Here is a 20,105-nt window from a genome sequence, read left to right as displayed (position 1 = left end):
GTGAAGTGGCTCTATAACGAGTACGTCAAGGATCTGCCTGCCTTCAAAGGAGTCGTTCCCGAGTACCCCATGTGAGTGTCGCACTGTTGGAGGAAGCTAGAGCCTTTAATACTTCCCTTAGATAGAGACGAACCAAAGAACCGTATAGGGGGAGCGTATTAAAAAAAAAAAAAAAAAAAAAAAAAAAAAAAAACCCCAACTATTACTACACTCAAAGCGTTCTTCAAGGGTAGTACTACTAATGTAATGCATGTGCTGTATGTTCGTAAGGAAAGTTGCGGTTTCCTCTGTGTCGGTAGTCACGTGTCGGATTGTGTGTAGGTGGTTCATGCAGTTCGTGCTGCAGTGGTTGGACGAGAACGAGGACGTGTCCATGGAGTTCATGCACGGTGCCCTCGAGAGAGACAAGAAGGACGGCGTGAGTATCCGAGCAGTCACGTTTATACACCTCCCGTTCATTACTATATAAAGTCCAGTCTATACTTGACACGTGACTGCGTGCGCGCATGCCGAGGCAACGTGAGCGGCATTGTTCACTGTTGTTTTTTTTTCACTGTTGTTCAACTTAGTTTTTGGTCACGTGACCTACGCTACACTGTATATGCCATAACGATCTCTGCTGTACACGTTTTTAAATCATACGTATTGTTACGTCCCTTTTTTTTTAATTTTTAGTTCCAACAGACATCTGAGCACGCTCTGTTCTCCTGCTCCGTGGTGGACGTGTTCACGCAACTCAACCAGAGCTTTGAGATTATTAAGAAGCTGGAGTGCCCCGACCCCAAGGTCATGGCCCTGTACAGTCGACGCTTCGCCCGGGTAAACACGGATAGACGCGTTACGCTCTCGTCTCTATCTTCCTGTACTTCAGTTTGTTTGCTTTTTTAAAAAAAATCATTTAATGGTTTTTTTTTTTTTTTCCTCTCTCTAATCAGACCATCGCCAAGGTCCTGCTGCAGTACAGTGCCATTCTGAAGAAGAGTTTCCCGTCCTACTGCGACAAGGAGAAGATTGTGAGTCTTTACACCACGCCGTGCTTTACGTTTATATGGATTTGCCGTTTCCTAACGCGAACCCGTGTTCCGTCGAACAGCCCTGCGTCCTGATGAACAACGTGCAGCAGCTGCGAGTTCAGCTTGAGAAGATGTTCGAGTCGATGGGAGCCAAACAGGTACGGTAGGAGAAACACGAGAGCTCACCTGAGAAATGAACGAGATACCTAGAGAGAGGCCTCATCACAATGAAATAACATACTGTAGGAACGGTTGTTTTTGTCAGTTTAGTGTGTGTGTGTGTGTGTGTGTGTGTGTGTGTGTGTGTGTGTGTGTGTGTACTGCTGTTCCTCTTGTGTTGTAGTTGTGTAAAAGGTTTAAGTGCTCTGAGACAATGTGATCTTCACAGACAAAATGTGAATGTGTGATTTTTAGCAGTGAAGATTCAATCAGTACGTTTACATGGACAACAATAATCCGATATGAACCCGATTAAAACGATACTCTGATTAAGAAACTAGCACGTAAACAGAGATTATTGATGATATTAATCAGATTAATGTCATACTCGAAGTAAACACAAATGGAATGAAGGCGTGTGGAGTATTCCTGTTTTAGTCGCATTATCGAAGTGCGTTACAGACATGTAAACACCTTAATCACACTATTTATGTCGTGTGGGAGTTTTCACCGCATTGTGCGACAGGACACGTACACATACGGCAGCGCTCGACCGTTTGACGGCAAACAAGAGAGCACGGCTGCGTCCCAAACCGCGTACTTGCCTGCTGTATAGTAGGAGAAATACATGTATCTCAGCTACTATATAGACGGTAAGTACGCGGTTTGGGACGCAGCCCACGGCTTCAAGCAGTCGTCTATTTGCACGTACAGCACGACAAATAATTAACCGCACTTGAAGCTTTCGTAAATTTAAAAATAAAAACACCCAAAACTGTATACGGTCCCATAACGAAGACCAACTGTACGTCGATACGTGAAATTCTGGAGGGAACGTCGGACGGCGTGGCGTGGGGACGTGATGACGTGTGCCGTTAATCGATCTATGTTCTACAACATGTACAACAAGAACATGAAAGGAATATTCTAAAAGCGACTCATGTAAACACCTTCATCAGAATATTATCTTATTCAGAATAAGGTCAATAGATTACTGCTGTCCATGTAAACGTACTGACTGTCGTTGTAGCATGATGAACTGAAGGGTTGGCAGATGAATCTCAAAAGAGGATCTGCTGCAGTACCCGTGCTGGTTCATGTTTCAAAAGATAGACAGCCGGTAAAAGCTACAGCCAGGTGTTTTTCGGCTCTGCCGTAGTATTTGTTCGAGTACACGGTTTGGTCTACTGAAATACCTCTCTCGGTGTGCATCCAGACCCTGGTCCTTCTAGAGAGCATGAGGAGAACAGATTACATCCAATCCTGGTGTCTGGTTGCTCTTTCTCGGGGTATATTCACATACAGTAGCTGATGAAGCAAAGGATTTTCACTTTTGGGATGTTCACCTAAATCCAGGGTGGAAAGTGTGCACGTGTTCTATACTGCTATCAGCTAAAAAATGCCATGATGGAAAATTCCTGTTGTATTAATTTTTGGTCTAATCGTGATCAGTTGGTAAGGAATATTTGCTCCTATCCTTTTTCCTCAGATTGCCACAGAGGAAGCGAGGGTAATGAGTGTTATGCTTTCTCCATGCTGTTTCAGGCTTATTGGCTCTGTATATGACGGAGTTTGACTGGACTGACGGGCACAAAATCTACACCTCTTTTACTAGGACTGACAAAGGCCATGCGTCCTTCAAAGGCACGAACGGTCACATAGACCACGCCTCCTTCACTGTGACTGACAGGCACATAGACCACTCCTCCTTCGTTACTGACAAGCGCCTAGGCCATGCCTTTTGCCTAATTACTGCCAAGCACCTAGGCCACACCTCTTTCACTGTGCCTGACAAGCACCTAGGCCACACCTCCTTCACTTTTACTGACAAGTACTTAGACCATGCCTTTTGCATAATTACTGATGCACACCTAGGCCACACCTCCTTTATTGTTACTTACAAGCACACAGGCCACGCCTCCATAATTGTGACTGACAGGCACAGAGCCCACACCTAAAGGCCATGCCACGTTCAAATAGGCTGACGGTAACAAAATCCGTGCTTCCTTTAAATGGACTGACAGTCTCATAGGCCACACCTTCTTCAGTGACTCAGTGACATAAGCCACTCCCCTTTCCTACCCACTATATAAGCTGCTTGTCGTTGTAGTGTGTAGATTTTTAGGAGCTCCTTTGTTTTAATTTATAGAGAAGGAATCGTTTCCTGTGTAGCAGAATAAATAATTAAACTGTGGTAAGATGAATGGCTCTGCAGTTACACAGTGCTGATCTTTCCCTTACTGAAGCTGGATGAGAGAGTGGACCCTGAGCAGGAGGAGGAGCTGGAGGTGGGTGTGTGAGAGGTGGAGTCGTGACTCAGTAACCCGTAAACGATTAGAGGAACTGACGTGGTCTATATACAGTACAGATACAGTGCATGTGTACTGTACATTATCATTATATTGTTCCTTTATTGTCTGTGCTGTCTCTCTGGATACGTGTGTAGCTGATATCAGACGAGGAGAAGGTTGGTGAGGATGCTGTAGTAACTGTAGGCTATGATAGATCAGACTTGACTTAACTGTTCTGTATACTGTTCTAGTTAAAGTTCCTGTAGTTTTAGTAATTCATTCTATAGTCAGGTCCAGCTACATTCAGATTCATAGTGGATTCTCCCACGCTCTCTCTCTCTCTCTCTCTCTTGCCACCTCCCCATCTCTCTCTCCATCTCTCTCTCTCTCTCTCTCTCTCTCTCTCTCTCTCTCTCTCTCTCTCCATCTCTTTCTCTCTCTCTCTCTCTCTCTCTCTCTCCACCTCCCCATCTCTCTCTCTCTCTCTCCACCTCCCCATCTCTCTCTCTCTCTCTCTCTCCATCTCTCTCTCTCTCTCTTTCTCCACCTCCCCATCTCTCTCTCTCTTTCTCTCCATCTCTCTCTTTCTTCACCTCCCCATCTCTCTCTGTCTCTCTCTCCACCTCCCCATCTCTCTCTCTCCCTCCATCTCTCTCTCTCCTCTCTACCTCTCTCTCTCTCTCCTCTACCTCTCTCCTCCTCCATCTCTCTCTTTTTCCATATCTCTCTCTCTTTCTCCATCTCTCTTTCTCGCGCTCGCTCTCTCTCTCTCTCTCTCTTTCTCTCTCTCTCTCTCTCCCCCTCTGTCCCACTGAATTATGGGTTCCTCATTGTTTTCTCCATGTTGTTTTTTTTCTTCTTCTTTTCAATACCCAGCATGACACCAGTGCTATCCAGGTGGGTCTCAGATAAAGCACATATATACATCCATGTGCAAACATGCATGTGTATATCTACAATCACAAAACGTACAGTAATGTACGGCATTTTTAAATAAAAAATAGCTTGAGTGCTTCAGACAGGGTTAACTCTGTGCCAGAGGTAATAGACACTGTCTCCGTGTTTCATCTGGAGCAGTGTGAATAACGTTAGTCTCGAGTGCCCTCTAGCGACAGGCTGACAGAACCGTGTGTTGTCTCGCTCTTCCTCCTTCTCTCAGCTGTGTGACCGTGAGGATGATGAAGGAGAGGAGATGGAGAAGGTTTGTAATGTAGAACCGGTGGTGTTTTTCCCCAACGTGTGCCTGGACTGAATTTCTCCTATGATATTTTATGATGTCGGTTTCATCTCCTGAAGAATCATGACCTCCTCCGAGTGCTTGTGTTCTGATTAATCTGTGTGACACACACACACTAACACACACTTTCATACCCGTCATACACTCCATTCACCCAGTGTAAATTCCCTGAACATGACTTTAACACTACCAACTAAACACGCAGTCCCGAGTAGTCCATACTCCATACTCCACGTTAACCTTGTTTCCAAACTAACTCCAGCTTCTCCAAAATGTTGGTGGCTAACTTGGTAGTCTGTGGAATAACAGGCGGTGGATAACTCGCACAAATTTTCCAGTTTGCTAGTTGAAAAGCGTTTATTTTATTTGTTACTCAACAATTATTCTGTTAATGTACAGAGCAGGCTTACAGCTACGTTCTTACATTCATCTTGCTAGCTAAAAATCCCATTATCATAAAATATACCATGAGTAATTCATCACAATGTTTTGGTCGTACGTAGTGAAATGATTGGTTTTAGATAACCGATGAAATAAAAATGATGAGAAAAGATGCTTTGTGTAACTTTCCCAAAAACACAGTTCAGCTACTAACAACGGTGCTGCGTTCGACTTAAACTCGGAAGTGGGAATTAGGAACACAGAATTATGGTGAGGCCAGTTCCATTGTTTTTGCAGTAGACCGAAGACATTTGGGTTTGAGGTCAAAACATCAAAATGAGACGAGAGTTTAGAATTGCAGCTTTTATTTCCTGGTATTTATATTACGACGTGTTAAACGACAGAACATCAAACCTTCTGTATCGGACCACCCAATTTGTGCTGTCCTGTTAGATTGATTTGTTTAGACGATAAATAACTCTTGGTTTGAGCTCTGGGTTTCACCTGTGAAGACTGTATTCGCTGTTAAAAAGGACAAACCAACATGAGGTCTAGAGAGCTGTCTATGGGAGATGAGCAAGGCGGTTTCTGTTAAGCTGAGAAAAGAGGGGAAGATCAGTCCGAGGCATTGCACAAACATCGGGTATAGCCAGTAGAACGATTTGGAATGTCCTGAAAATGAAAGAAAGCACTGGTGTACTGATGAACAGATACTGAAGGGGTGTCTAGGCAAAGGAAAATAACAGCTGATGACCGAAACATTGTGAGAGCTGTGGAGAAAAGCCCAAAACAACAGTCCCGTGACCTCACCATCAAGCTCCACCGGGCAGGGGTGAAGGTATCGCAAGAAGACTTTGAGAGCGGAAATGTAGAGGCCATACCACACGACGCAAACCACTCATCAGCAGTAAGAATCGGACAGACCGAGACGAGCCTCAAAAGTTCTGGAACCAAGAATAACCTGATGGTAAGGCCAAAGTGTGGAGAAAGAAAGGATCTGCTCATGATCCAAGACATACAAGTTCATCTATGGAGGTAGTGTTATGGTTTGGGCTTGCATGGCTGCTTCTGGAACATTCTCACTAATCTTTATTGATGATGGAACTCATGATGGTTGTGGTAAAAACCTGGTAAAGCATCACAAAAGAAGAAACCAACGATTTGCTGACGTAAGTGAGTCACAGGATTGATGCGGTTATTGCAAGCAAGGGATACGCAACCAAATATTAAGTGTTATTTACTTTTCATTTACTTCGACTTATCTGTTCCTATACTTTTACCCACCTAAAATTGGGTGGTGCAAAAGGTTCTGTGTTTTATGTTGTTTAACACATCTAGATGTAAACACCAGGAAATAAAAGCTGCAACCCTAAACTCTCGTCTCATATCCATCTTTAGATCTCAAACCCAAATGTCTTTGGCGTTACAGCACAAAGGAAGAAATCGGCCTCGCCGTTCCGATAGTTTCGGACGGGACCCTAAATGCGATCCGCTTTATAGTCAACGTTATCGATTTAACAAACGATTACGTCTGTGTGGCGGTCGATCTAAAGCATTGAATTTGTATACACGGTATAAATCGTTTAAAGGTGAAGAACTGCTAGGTTTCGTTGACTTTCCGTGTTGTGAGCGGCCATGTTGATTTGACATGGTCACATGGTCGAGGAGAGTTTCGGTCGGATGCAGCGTTAAGTCGGGAGTGACTGTCGCAACAGCGTCATCAGCCAACGAGACGGTTTTATGCAAATCAGATGCACCGGGTCTCTCTCGTGATTGGACGAGCACTCGGGAAGGCGCTGTAGCAACACCTCTCTTTATCAATGAGTGAGTCGTTTATAAAGCAAGGACAGTCTGGCTTTTGTTTTGTGTCTCAAAACCCTGCAGTCTGAGTGCATTATTATTATTATTATTATTATTATTATTATTATTATTATTATTAAACCACTGAGAATGAGTGGTTTATTAAATAATGCAGTAATACTGTTCCTGTTGGCTCCCTGACATCCTTCCCACATTTAATGGCGGCAGTGTATCAGTGCATTATACAATTTAACTAAATTTCTATCTTCATTTTTGTCCTACAAAGGTGGAGGTCGACAATACAAAGGTGGGTTCAGGTGTATAGTGTGTGTGTTTGAAAGAAAATGACTCGTAGTGTGTTTAATCATCATAATAAGCAAGCACGCTTTCCTTTCCTCTGGACTTCTCAATGAAGCTCTGCTTCTCACTGAGGATTTGGGGGGATTTTGTGTTTTCCGTCACACTGGGGTTTTCACGTTCACTTTCAGGTTGTCTGATTTTTAACGAGCTCACTGGTGCGGCTGTTATAACACGGCTGACGCTCATCTCAGGATGGCGCCTGTGTAGAAACAGATGAAATAAGACTGAGTGATTGATTGTGTGTGCGCGCAGATGGACACCGAAGCCAGCGACACCCTCAATGAGCTGCAGGTGAAGCTGAACAACGTGCTGGATGAGTTGAGCTCCACGTTTTCAAACACGTAAGCGCGTCACTTTATTACTTGTACACGCCGAGAGCGCGAGGGAACGCAGCGCCGTGTCTTATACGTGCCGAGAGCGCGAGGGAACACAGCACTGTATAACACACCTACCTGCCGTCTGTGCAGTTTTCAGAGTCGTATTGACGAGTGCACACGGCAGATGGCGAGTCTGCTGTACCAGATTAAAGGGCCGGCGAACGCCAACAGCCGAAACCAAGTGGAGGTCGATTCTGACAACATGCTCCGCCCCCTCATGGATTTCCTGGACGGAAAGTGAGTCCGATTTACTTTTGTTTGTCCGTCAAATGTTCACTTCGGAACTGTACCATAGTCATTTGTTATTTATGTAGTGTGTGCAACAGCGGAGAAACAGTGGAATTTGCAGAATTGGTTACAGTTTTTTCAGGAAACATAAAGGAAATCAGCAGCTGTTATAATGTTAATGCCAAAATGAATTGAATAATAATAATAATAATAATAATAATAATAATAATAATAATAGAAGTGAACCTGGCTGTTATAAGTTCTACATGTGATCAATGACGTCGAGATCAAGTGCAGTTTATATAGAACGCAATAAAACCCCACCTCATCTCCACAATTATGTAACTTTGTGTGTGTGTGTCTTCAGTCTGATACTGTTTGCGTCGGTGTGCGAGAAGACCGTTCTGAAGCGGGTTCTGAAGGAATTGTGGAGACTCGTAATGAACAGTTTGGAGAAGACCATCGTCCTGCCTCAAGGCAACGACAGCATCGTAAGAGTTTCACTACTTCTTCTCTCACTCCATGGTACACACTATACACACGTTCACGTGCTTCATCGGCGTAAATCAAGGTGGGAAAACCTTAGCGTCTGTTTATTTCCTGTCTATTCGACGTGTTCCTGAAATAATACGACTCGTATTTAACGATCATTTTAAATACATTACCTTTTGACCTCCATTTTTAGCTCCTCGTTAAAAGATTTTGCTGTTTGTACGTTAGGTTCATTTCAATAACTCGTTCTCATTTCTGTCTTTGCCGCCTCTCTCACAGGGCAACATATTTTCCGCTGCCAAAGATCTCGGCCAGCTGTCCAAGCTCAAGGTAGGCACGTACAAAACGACCGACTTCACTTAAAACATAGAGCGCTTTCCGATACTCGGGTCAGCGCCTGCTCGATTCCTCCATCCGGCATCCTTCAGCCCGTGACCCGGACGTCGAACACGGATCACGGCTCTCCATCTTCGAGGGTGTATGAAATTTTAAGAAATAGGTTCAGAGAAATCACACCCTGCAGTACATGAAAGATCAAAACATGAGCAAAGTACCGACGACTTGTACATCTTCAGTGAAAGAAGATTATATGTCAAAAGACAACAAATGTAGTTGCTACTTTTTAACTTTTAAAAAGTAACTTTTTTACTACTTATCTAAAACTGTTAGAAAACAATTTAGAGCAATTGCATGATTGTTGCCTGAAAATATTTACCATTAGCTAGACTCTGACTTGCTGCCTACATAATTGCGGTAGACCCTGGTTAGTGTAAGCTGGCATTAGCAAAGAATACAGGCTAACTTAGCACTGAATTTATTCGTGATGTCACTCTCCACAGTAGCGCTTAATGGCTCATATGAAAATCGACACTCCGGACTTTCAGAATTTGCAATTTGTCATATTTCCTGTTTTTTTATTTATTTATTTATTTATTTGCCCAGGCTTCTAGGTTTAAATGTTTAGAATTGTATTGTGGCGGTCGTATGCGGTGTTTTACTATCGGAAACGCTTTAGTCGTGCTGTACTGTACGTTTACATTCTGTTCCGGTGTGAATTGTTTGTCCAGCAGGGGACTCGCACCCCTCCCCCCACTTTCCCATCGTCCCGCTCACCAGCAGCTGAACACAGAGTCACGATACTCTACGCACAGAAACCCAACGGTGTCCCGACTAATCTCAAAACAGACTCGGGGCGATAAAATAGTTTGTTTATACCGATCGAAAATGTCCGACGAGTTGATTTCCATTGTGGCGGAGAGATGGAACAATGCAAGATAGGGTTTAATATAAAATATAGCCACATTCCATTGATTTTTAAATATAATATATATGCAAATATGTATATACGTGTGTGTGGGCACTGGCTGGAAAAAAACAGTAATTTTTATTTTTATTTTTTATTAGTGAAAAAAACAGTTTCAGTAATAAATATTCAACAGTAATGCTTAAGTATAGTAAGGAAATAAAACCTAAATAAAATGCATATTTTCCAAGAATAGTTTCAGAATTTCTCAGCTTAGACTTGTGTAGTATTAAGATTACTCATATTTATAATAAATAGTAGTAAATAAGTTGTGTGTGTGTGTGTGTGTGTGTGTGTGTGTGTGTGTGTTGCTCTCTAACTGCAGGATCACATGTCTGGGGAAGCCAAAAGCCTCACGCCTAAGCAGTGTGCGGTCATGGACGTGGCCCTGGACACCATAAAGGTATCAGAAACATTGTAATGGTAGAGAGTACTTTACTTATAAAGGGTACTGCACTTATATAGCACTTTTTTAACCTTAGCAGTTCTACAACGTGCTTTACAGTGGTTCTTATTCACCCATTCACACACACACACCAATGATAGCAGAGCTGCCATGCGAGGCACTTGGGGTTCAGTGTCTTGCCCAAGGACACTTCGGCATGTGGAGTCACGCGGGCCGGGAATCGAACCGCCAACCCTACGATTAGTGGACAACCCGCTCTACCACCTGATCCACAGCCGCTCCACATCAGTCAATGACTCCGTCAGCGTTGTAACGTAGTCCATGATTGGGCTTCATGTATCTTTTTCTCTCCTCAGCAATACTTTCACGCTGGAGGAAACGGGTTAAAGAAGGCTTTCCTGGAGAAGAGCGCCGAGCTCTCGTCTCTCCGTCACGCCCTCTCCCTTTATACCCAGACCACCGACACGCTCATCAAGACCTTCGTCACCACGCAGCACGCCCAGGGTATGACTCTCTCTCTTTCCGTCTCTCTCGCAAGATGACTCGCCGCACGTTCACAGCGTCGTTCCATCAGACAGAACGGTACAGTCTGTAATCTGGCACAAAAACTAGTACGTGCTCGAACAAATCGACTAACGAAGTATCCGTTATGTAACCACCTAAACAGATTAGTCAAATGCGTATGGATCGAACAGACATTTTCACCTGAAAATACGTGATTGTGATGTTGCTCTTCTTCCTCGCAGGAGGAATTATTGAGCACAGTTTGTTATACAGTGGCAAGCGAGTCAAACAAGGCGACGGGGGGGGGGGCGATACTTTCATCTTTGTGGTGGTGAGGAGGATATTGAGTTCCAACTTTGTCACACAATGTTAAAATAGATGAAAAACAATATGGTTTTCTATTGGCTACAGTGTAAAGTGCAGTAAATATGTTCTACAGTGCCATTGTTATACACCCTAAGTAGTGCGCATGTTTAGTGAATATGAAGCCATTTGGAGTTTGCCCTGATTTTACAGTGCAATTTAATTTACATGATAGAATCATAAGTATGATTTAAAGTCAGTTGAAATAGCACCAAGAAAACATTGCTGTGTACCTATTATGGTTTTTCAGAGATTACCTTTCATGTAGTGTGTTTATAGAGCTGTTTGTGAATGTAACAAGTCTGCAAAATTTCAAAAATCAAAGCGCACGACAGACTTTTGGGAGTTATCGACTCCCAAAAGAAGGAACCGATTCTGAACAGCTGAATCGAGTCGTTAGTGATTCCAGATTCACTTCCTGTACACACCTACGTAGGTTTGTAACAAAAAGCCCCGCCTCTGGTCTTCATCGGCTGCTCGCTGACAGCGGTAAACCGATCACGACAGACTGGGACATCTGACCAATCAGAGCAGAGTGAATCCTTTAGAGTGAATCCTTTAGAGTGAATCCTTTAGAGTGAATCCTTTAGGGTGAATCCTTTAGGGTGAATCCTTTAGGGTGAATCCTTTAGGGTGAATCCTTTAGAGTGAATCCTTTAGAGTGAATCCTTTAGAGTGAATCCTTTAGGGTGAATCCTTTAGGGTGAATCCTTTGGAGTCGTTTTTGACACTGGGGGAGAGGTAATGCTGCAGTTTAAATTATGAGCATGTTAAAGTGGGGTTTTTTAAGTGTTTTATTCGGTCATTCTTGGGACAATTCTGTGATTGTGTTTTTAAGCCGTTATTGCATGGTGTTGTCATATGGCAACAATTAATTTATCTCCAATTTTTTTATTTCAATAATACAAATCTTCCTATCTAACTGGAAAAGGGTCAGATGAGCAGGAAGTGCTGTTTGCGTGTCCTTTTCTGTGATGGCATGGCATGGCATGGGGGCTTTAAAACGAGATTCATTTTTCAATATTTAGGCAAAATTACTTAAAGGAAAAAAATTTAAACACTATCTGAGCCAAGTTAACATTTATTTTTTTGTCATTTAAACATGCTTACATGCTTACTAGGTGGCTAAAAAAAAAACCCCTTTGCAAACGTCTAGTCTGGAAAATGCAGGAATTAAAATTGTAATCTCATACATTTTGTGTGATTTTAGACTGTACACAGTTACACACCGGCAACAGTTTACCAGCTGCACCCCTACACTAATTCAAGGAGTAAATATTCATAAAACCATTGTTTTTTAATTACAGTAAATGTAGTAATTCATGCCGTAGAGAGTTAAAACTCCGCCCACATTTCAGTATGAACGGTACCTAGCAAGACACTGAAAACCAAATTTAGCATGGTTACTCGGTTACAGTATGGCTCAGGTCTGATCTTGTATTCGGTAGAAAGCCGTACCGTACTGTCTGATGGGAGACGTGTTATAAAATCAAGGTACGACATGTAAGTTCACTCACTCTGTGGTGCTGAGGTGTTTCATTATGAGCCAGTGGCCACTAGAGGTCACTACTGAGTCCAGTCTGCTTTCCTCCTGAAACAATTTCTGCCTTTGTTCACCTGGGACCCGCTGTCCCAGCTCTTTTGCTGTCTCTCGCATGGTTTTTCTTCATCGTCTCTGCTTCTTTTGCGACTGTCTCTTTCACTGTGCCGTGCTTTCTTTCTGCTGCTTTTTCTGTCCCAGTGCATGGTGGGAATGGGATGAGGATTACGTCTAGTGAGAAAGTCCAGCCATCCAAGGGTAGGTGCTAATGTGATGTCCTTTGACCCCACACACACACACACACACACACACACACACACACACACACACACACACACAACCCTCATCCCAGCTCAGTTCACCTACATGCTGTGTCTCCTCCTCGGTGCAGCTATATGCAACACATAGTGTTGAAACTTCCTTGGTACTCTAGTGAAAAAATGACAACATGCTGCCTTCTGAAAGTGTGTGTGTGTGTGTGTGTGTGTGTGTGTGTGTGTGTGTGTGTGTGTGTGTGTGTGTGTGTGTGTGTGTGTGTGTGTGTGTAGGCTCAGGTGTGGATAAGCCAGTAGGAGAGGTGTCCATACAGATCGATCTGTTCACTCATCCAGGCACAGGAGAGCACAAGGTCACGGTTAAAGGTCAGTAATCGGGGTCACGCACGTTTTTCCAAGATCAAGACGGTCATCGTTTCTATGGTAACGAATGTTAATGGTAAAGATTTCAGTCAGGAGATGTTTATTTAACATTTATGGAAGGAGTCTCTAGTGTCAGTGCTTTGTACTGTAACAGGAAAGTAACTCCACTTCATCACACCATCCTGTTTTTGACTTATTTTTGACTTTTGATGTGTAACAGCACACCCCCAAACTGTTTCTTCTCCTTCTTCTTCTTCACCTTCTTCACCTTCTTCACCTTCTTCTTCTTCACCTTCTTCACCTTCTTCTTCTTCACCTTCTTCACCTTCTTCTTCTTCTTCTTCTTCACTTTCTTCACCTTCTTCTTCTTCTTCACCTTCTTCTTCTTCTTCTTCACTTTCTTCACCTTCTTCACCTTTTTCTTCACCTTCTTCTTCTTCACTTTCTTCACCTTTTTCTTCTTCACTTTCTTCACCTTCTTCTTTTTCTTCTTCTTCTTCTTCACCTACTTTACCTTCTTCTTCACTTTCTTCACCCTCCTCTTCACTTTCTTCACCCTCCTCTTCACTTTCTTCACCTTCTTCTTCTTCACTTTCTTCACCTTCTTCTTCTTCACTTTCTTCACCTTCCTCTTCTTCACTTTCTTCACCTTCCTCTTCTTCACTTTCTTCACCTTCCTCTTCTTCACTTTCTTCACCTTCCTCTTCTTCACTTTCTTCACCTTCCTCTTCTTCACTTTCTTCTTCTTCTTCTTCTTCTTCTTCTTCTTCTTCACTTTCTTCACCTTCTTCACCTTCCTCTTCTTCACTTTCTTCACCTTCCTCTTCTTCACTTTCTTCACCTTCTTCTTCTTCACTTTCTTCACCTTCCTCTTCTTCACTTTCTTCACCTTCCTCTTCTTCACTTTCTTCACCTTCCTCTTCTTCACTTTCTTCTTCTTCTTCTTCTTCTTCTTCTTCACTTTCTTCACCTTCTTCACCTTCTTCTTTTTCTTCTTCTTCTTCTTCTTCTTCTTCTTCTTTTTCTTCTTCTTCTTCTTCACCTACTTCACCTTCCTCTTCACTTTCTTCACCTTCTTCTTCACTTTCTTCACCTTTTTCTTCTTCACTTTCTTCACCGTCTTCTTCACCTTCCTCTTCACTTTCTTCACCACCTTCTTCTTCTTCTTCACCTTCTTCGTCGGATCAGGTGGATTTAACACGTTCATGGCCTTGGGATTGTTGGTTATCAGACATGCTAATGCTCCACAGCGTTATCATTAAAAGGAATTATTCTTAATTATTTGCATTCATTAGATTGGACACGTTTGAATATAATAACTCCAGACTCCGTCAAAACTGTTCAGAGAAGTGGAAATGGAAGCTCGTTTTTCGGCTCCGTTAAGCCTCTGTCATTAACCCGACTCACCCTGTTGTGCTTGGGATCCGTGCTCAGTGGTGGCGGCGAACGATCTGAGGTGGCAGACGTCCGGAATGTTCCGTCCCTTCGTGGAAGTGACGATGATCGGGCCGCACCTCGGCGACAAGAAACGCAAATTCGCCACCAAATCCAAGAACAACAGCTGGGCGCCGAAATTCAACGAGACCTTCCACTTGTGAGTAAAAGAGCTCGTATAGCGGTCTTTCCTTCACCCCGACTGAACTACGGAGGGAACGAAGCGGTCGGGTGGAGTTTGTGTCTTATACGGTGCGGATCATAATTATTGGCACCCTGCATGAATTCAACGAACCAGAATTACTATTCGACTGGAAAGTTTATTCTCTGTCCGTGTTTTATTTTCGTTTTCCATTGTATTGAGTTAAACGCCCTTTCGAGCACTTGCTAACGTAGTACATGTAAAGCTATAACGCTTACCCAGTGAGCGAAAGCTAATGTCGCAAACGTAGCTACTCAGTACTCGTACTTGCGCTCATTCAAATATTCGGCCCCACCACACATCAGAACAGTTCTCTCTTTCTTTGTGTTTTACTTCTATATTTGACATTTTTTCATTTTTGGCATAATGTAAATCATTTCTACTGTCGTATCATTTTTTTTGTGTATTTACACAATCGTGTTTTGCGTGACCGACAGCATCCTGGGGAACGAGGACGGTCCGGAGTGTTACGAGCTGCAGGTGTGCGTGAAGGACTACTGTTTCGGCCGGGCGGACCGCGTGGTGGGCGTGGCCGTCATCCAGCTGCGGGAGGTGGCTCAGCGAGCGAGCTGCGCCTGCTGGTGTCCACTGGGCTCGCAGGTGCACATGGACGACACGGGGCTGACCGTGCTGCGCATCCTGTCCCAGCGCTCAGGAGACGAGGTGGCCAGAGAGTTCGTCAAGCTGAAATCCGAAACCCGTTCTGCCGAGGAGGGGAGATGAGAACTTCATCTCGGGGAAGGAATGAAGGACGACAGGACGGACCGTGGACGTTAATGCTTTTTTGTTAGTGTTTGAAGGATTCACGGGTGAGGAGTTTCTCCAGTCCGGTTTCCTGTGTTATGGATGTGGAGGATGGAGAAGTTCACGAGAACTTCCTGTACTTCCGTTCGTCCACTCCGATGACTTTTTTTTTAAAATGTTTTTCTTTAATATAATCTCTCTCTCTCTCTCTCTCTCTCTCTCTCTCTCTCTCTCTCTCTCTCTCTACCAACCACAAGTGATATTTTGTCTCAGTAACCCTTTTACTTTCTCAGTGTTTTGGCCTTTGCCTAGTGTGTGTGTGTGTGTGTGTGTGTGTGTGTGTGTGTGTGTGAGAGAGAGAGACAGGGACAGACAGAGAGGGAGACAGATAGAGACAGAGAGGGAGACAGACAGACAGACAGAGAGGGAGACAGATACAGTGGAGACAGGGAGACAGAGAGGGAGACAGACAGAGAGGGAGACAGACAGAGAGGGAGACAGAGAGGGAGACAGACAGAGAGGGAGACAGACAGAGAGGGAGACAGACAGACAGACAGAGAGGGAGACAGATACAGTGGAGACAGGGAGACAGAGAGGGAGACAGACAGAGAGGGAGACAGACAGAGAGGGAGACAGACAGGGAGACAGAGAGGGAGACAGACAGAGAGGGAGACAGACAGAGAGGGAGACAGACAGACAGACAGAGAGGGAGACAGATACAGTGGAGACAGGGAGACAGAGAGGGAGACAGACAGAGAGGGAGACAGACAGAGAGGGAGACAGGGAGACAGACAGACAGACAGAGAGGGAGACAGAGAGGGAGACAGACAGAGAGGGAGACAGACAGACAGACAGAGAGGGAGACAGATACAGTGGAGACAGGGAGACAGAGAGGGAGACAGACAGAGAGGGAGACAGACAGAGAGGGAGACAGACAGAGAGGGAGAGAGGGAGACAGACAGAGAGGGAGACAGACAGACAGAGAGGGAGACAGACAGAGAGGGAGACAGGGAGACAGACAGACAGAGAGGGAGACAGACAGAGAGGGAGACAGACAGACAGAGAGGGAGACAGATACAGTGGAGACAGGGAGACAGAGAGGGAGACAGACAGAGAGGGAGACAGACAGACAGAGACAGAGAGGGAGACAGACAGAGAGGGAGACAGACAGACAGAGAGGGAGACAGACAGAGAGGGAGACAGACAGACAGAGAGGGAGACAGATACAGTGGAGACAGGGAGACAGAGAGGGAGACGGATACAGTGGAGACAGGGAGACAGACAGAGAGGGAGACAGACAGGGAGACAGACAGACGGAGACAGGGAGACAGACCGAGACAGAGAGGGAGACAGACAGAGAGGGAGACAGACAGACAGACGGAGACAGGGAGACAGACAGAGACAGAGAGGGAGACAGACGGAGACAGACAGACGGAGACAGACAGACGGAGACAGGGAGACAGACAGAGACAGAGAGGGAGGGAGACAGACAGACAGACAGAGACAGACAGGCCTCAAACAGTCCAATGCACAGGGTCCCTATTTGTATCGTGCACTTTTTCACTACCCGCCATTTGACCGCGTCTATATAAATGCCTTATTTTGTGGAATGTGTCGAATCTGAGTGAAAATTCTGACTGTAGTTTTTATTTTACTTCTCACCGCTATTCAGTTTAAGCATTATACGACGTGTTCCTCTCCGAATAACGCGGTACACGAACCTGAACCCGACGGATAGGTCCGATCGCTAACCGTGTGCCTTCTGAACCACGTACAGGCGGTGTTCTTCAGACGACAGATGACCTTTCTGCTTTCAGTCTCCACGTCCGCACCAGATCGTGCGGAGGAGTGAATTAAAGGAGCCTGTCATACAAATTCCATATTAAAATACCATCAGGTGTGTGCAGATAGTACAGTTTTATATTTCTATTCCGATCACTTAAAGGGGCGGCGTGTCATTATTAGAGCCCCTAAGTTAACACTGTACTGTGTGAAACTGAATGGCTTTTCTACATCTCGGAACACTTTTAAACATTACAGACTGCACCTTTAACCTGTTCCACAGTTATTATGGGAACCGTTCTGTATTAGACGAGCGCGAGGGATTTCACTCTGTCTGTACGAGATGACCAGTGTTTGATACGTTTCTTTTTAGTGAGACATTGTGTTTGTAAATAAAATGTGTCGGTTTAAAAAAAAAAAAAAAAAAAAAAAAAGTGCCAAATGAATAAAATGTGTGAGAACAAACGTGGACCTTTTTTGGTGTTTTGGTGAAGTAATGCGAAACACAATGCTTTGCAGATCAGTACATGTACGTGTGAAATAAGTCATTTAGAGGACAGAAGAGACACTCAATCAATCAAATGGATCATGCCGAAGTGGAGGTACATGGGGGAGGCGGGGACGGAGACGAGGCCTGGGGTAGTGGGACATCGAACAGCTCTTTTGGCAGACAAATTCAGGCAAAAATATTATAACGTCAGCACAAAGTCTGCTGAATGGCGTGACCGCATGATCGAACCAATGGCAGTCCCTTTCCTGAAGTTTACAGTGATGTCATTATTATAACCATCTCACCTCGGTATTTTGGCTCAGTTTGGCAGCTCACATCTACTAAAAAAAAAAAAAAACAGCAACCCAAAACACACAACGTGTTCGAGTCACTTCCTGCATTTGAGTCGATTCGGAGTCGAATCGCTTTCTCACTGGAGTTCGCCTGGAAGTGACCTGAGGCCAGCAGGGGGCGCTCACACTGTGAGCTGTGTGGGTCCTAATGCACCAGTATAGTGATGGGAACACTACTTTTGGATGATACATTAAACCGAGGTCCTGACTCTCTGCGGTCAATAAAAATTCCCGGACACTTCTCGTAAAGAGTAGGGTTATAACCCCGGTGTCCTGCCGAAATTCCCCCTTAATAATCTCATTCCCTGAATTGGTTACATCACCCTCCTTTCCTCTCCACTAATAGCTGGTGTGTGGTGGGTGTTCTGGTGCACTGTGGCTGCCATCACATCGTCCAGGTGGATGCTTCAGTACACACTGGTAGTGGTTGAAGAGATCCACACACACACACACACACAATCACAATATACAATGTAAAGCTCTTTGAGTGTCTAGAAAAGTGCTATATAAATGTATGGAATTATTTTTTACATCATATACTGCCACTACTGAACAAACACGGTGTTGGTGGCATTAAAATGTGTTCACCAATAAATTACTTTTTACCTCAAATGTTTAAAAATGTCTAAAAATGTAAATAAATAATTACATGTAGTATGTGCTCCACACAAATGTATACTGAATATTGTTGTTCTGTCGGATTTCTCTCTCTCTCTCTCACTCACACACACACAACAAATTAAATTACTGTTACTTGGTGGTTGTTGTTTTTTTTGTTTTGTTTTTTGCTCTTTTTTTTAATCTGGTGTTTTTGTCAGTTTGTTGGTTTTCACATTTGTAATATTTTTGTATTCCACCTCTTTGTGACTTGATTACTTTGTGAAATATATGTATCACTAACGACGTCGCCGTGCTCCTCCGAATAGTGTGAGTGGTAGCAGACAATAATAATAGTAATAACAATAATAGTAGTAGTAATAGTATGAGTAGTAGTAGTAATAATAATAATAATAATAGTAGTAGTAGTAGTAGTAGTAGTAGTAATAATAGTAATAATAATAATTATTATTAATAATAATAGTAGTAATAATAATAGTAATAATAATAATAGTAGTAGTAGTAATAATAATAGTAATAACAATAATAGTAGTAGTAATAGTATGAGTAGTAGTAGTAGTAGTAGTAATAATAATAATAATAATAGTAGTAGTAGTAGTAGTAGTAGTAGTAGTAGTAGTAATAATAGTAATAATAATAATAGTAGTAGTAGTAGTAGTAGTAGTAGTAGTAGTAGTAATAATAGTAATAATAATAATAGTAGTAGTAGTAGTAATAATAGTAATAAAATAACAATAGTAGTAGTAGGAGTAGTAGTAGTAGTAGTAATAATAATAATAATAATAATAGTAGTAGTAGTAGTAATAATAGTAATAATAATAATTATTAATAATAGTAGTAATAATAATAGTAGTAGTAGTAGTAGTAGTAATAATAATAATAATAGTAATAAAATAATAACAATAGTAGTAGTAGTAATAGGAATAGCACTAGCTGCACATTAAAGACCGTTCCCGGAAATGGGTGTGTTTGTTCTTCATGTACATGGAGAACTACGATTCCCACCTCAAGTGGTGTTGATTTATTAAAATGTTCACGTTGTACGATGTCCAGCTCCTTCCTCTACGTTTGTTTACAAGTTCATTGTATGCCCACTGGCCATGAGCATCTGTCCATCTCTTGGAGTTTTCATTTAAAAAATCTAAACCAAAAAAAAAAAAAAACGAGCGCGAGCTTAAAAAAGTGTTGGGATCCTCCTTGCACACTCATGACCCCAACTAATCTGAACATCTACCCCAAATTGACATGATCACACATGATCTGCGGTGGTGTTCTGGAGCCTCTCGGTTAAGATCTCGCTCGTTCGTTCTGTTTTCCTGCTCGCTCCTCGCCGCCAGAGTCCAAAGATCACGCTAGTGTTTGCTTTCTGAGTGAAACTGCCACGCTTTAT

The 20,105-nt window shown here is 43.3% G+C and overlaps 1 protein-coding gene across 5 annotated transcripts in view; it reads left to right on the top strand.

Annotated features, from left to right (window-relative positions):
• The window catches only part of unc13bb (unc-13 homolog Bb (C. elegans)), an 84,160-nt gene extending 68,280 nt beyond the window's left edge, over positions 1-15,880 (top strand). For 4 of the 5 annotated variants that reach the window (XM_053644710.1, XM_053644709.1, XM_053644707.1 and 1 more), the window contains 15 exons: positions 1-71; positions 322-418; positions 676-819; positions 936-1,013; positions 1,094-1,171; positions 7,494-7,582; positions 7,709-7,855; positions 8,214-8,337; positions 8,618-8,668; positions 9,967-10,044; positions 10,404-10,551; positions 12,656-12,712; positions 13,003-13,095; positions 14,527-14,686; positions 15,166-15,880. The exon at positions 1-71 is cut by the window's left edge and continues 56 nt beyond it. In XM_053644710.1, the coding sequence (XP_053500685.1) occupies positions 1-71; positions 322-418; positions 676-819; positions 936-1,013; positions 1,094-1,171; positions 7,494-7,582; positions 7,709-7,855; positions 8,214-8,337; positions 8,618-8,668; positions 9,967-10,044; positions 10,404-10,551; positions 12,656-12,712; positions 13,003-13,095; positions 14,527-14,686; positions 15,166-15,451 (1,701 nt within the window). In that variant the 3' untranslated portion in view covers positions 15,452-15,880. The remainder of the gene's footprint in view (positions 72-321; positions 419-675; positions 820-935; positions 1,014-1,093; positions 1,172-7,493; positions 7,583-7,708; positions 7,856-8,213; positions 8,338-8,617; positions 8,669-9,966; positions 10,045-10,403; positions 10,552-12,655; positions 12,713-13,002; positions 13,096-14,526; positions 14,687-15,165) is intronic. The other variant, XM_053644708.1, reaches the window with a different exon arrangement.
• The last annotated feature ends 4,225 nt before the right edge of the window (positions 15,881-20,105 follow it).

This window comes from Ictalurus furcatus, chromosome 16, assembly GCF_023375685.1.
Source record: "Ictalurus furcatus strain D&B chromosome 16, Billie_1.0, whole genome shotgun sequence".
Classification (NCBI taxonomy): Eukaryota; Metazoa; Chordata; class Actinopteri; order Siluriformes; family Ictaluridae; genus Ictalurus; species Ictalurus furcatus.
The sequence above is the reverse complement of the archived record's forward strand: the minus strand, read 5'-3'. Positions and strand labels throughout refer to the sequence as shown.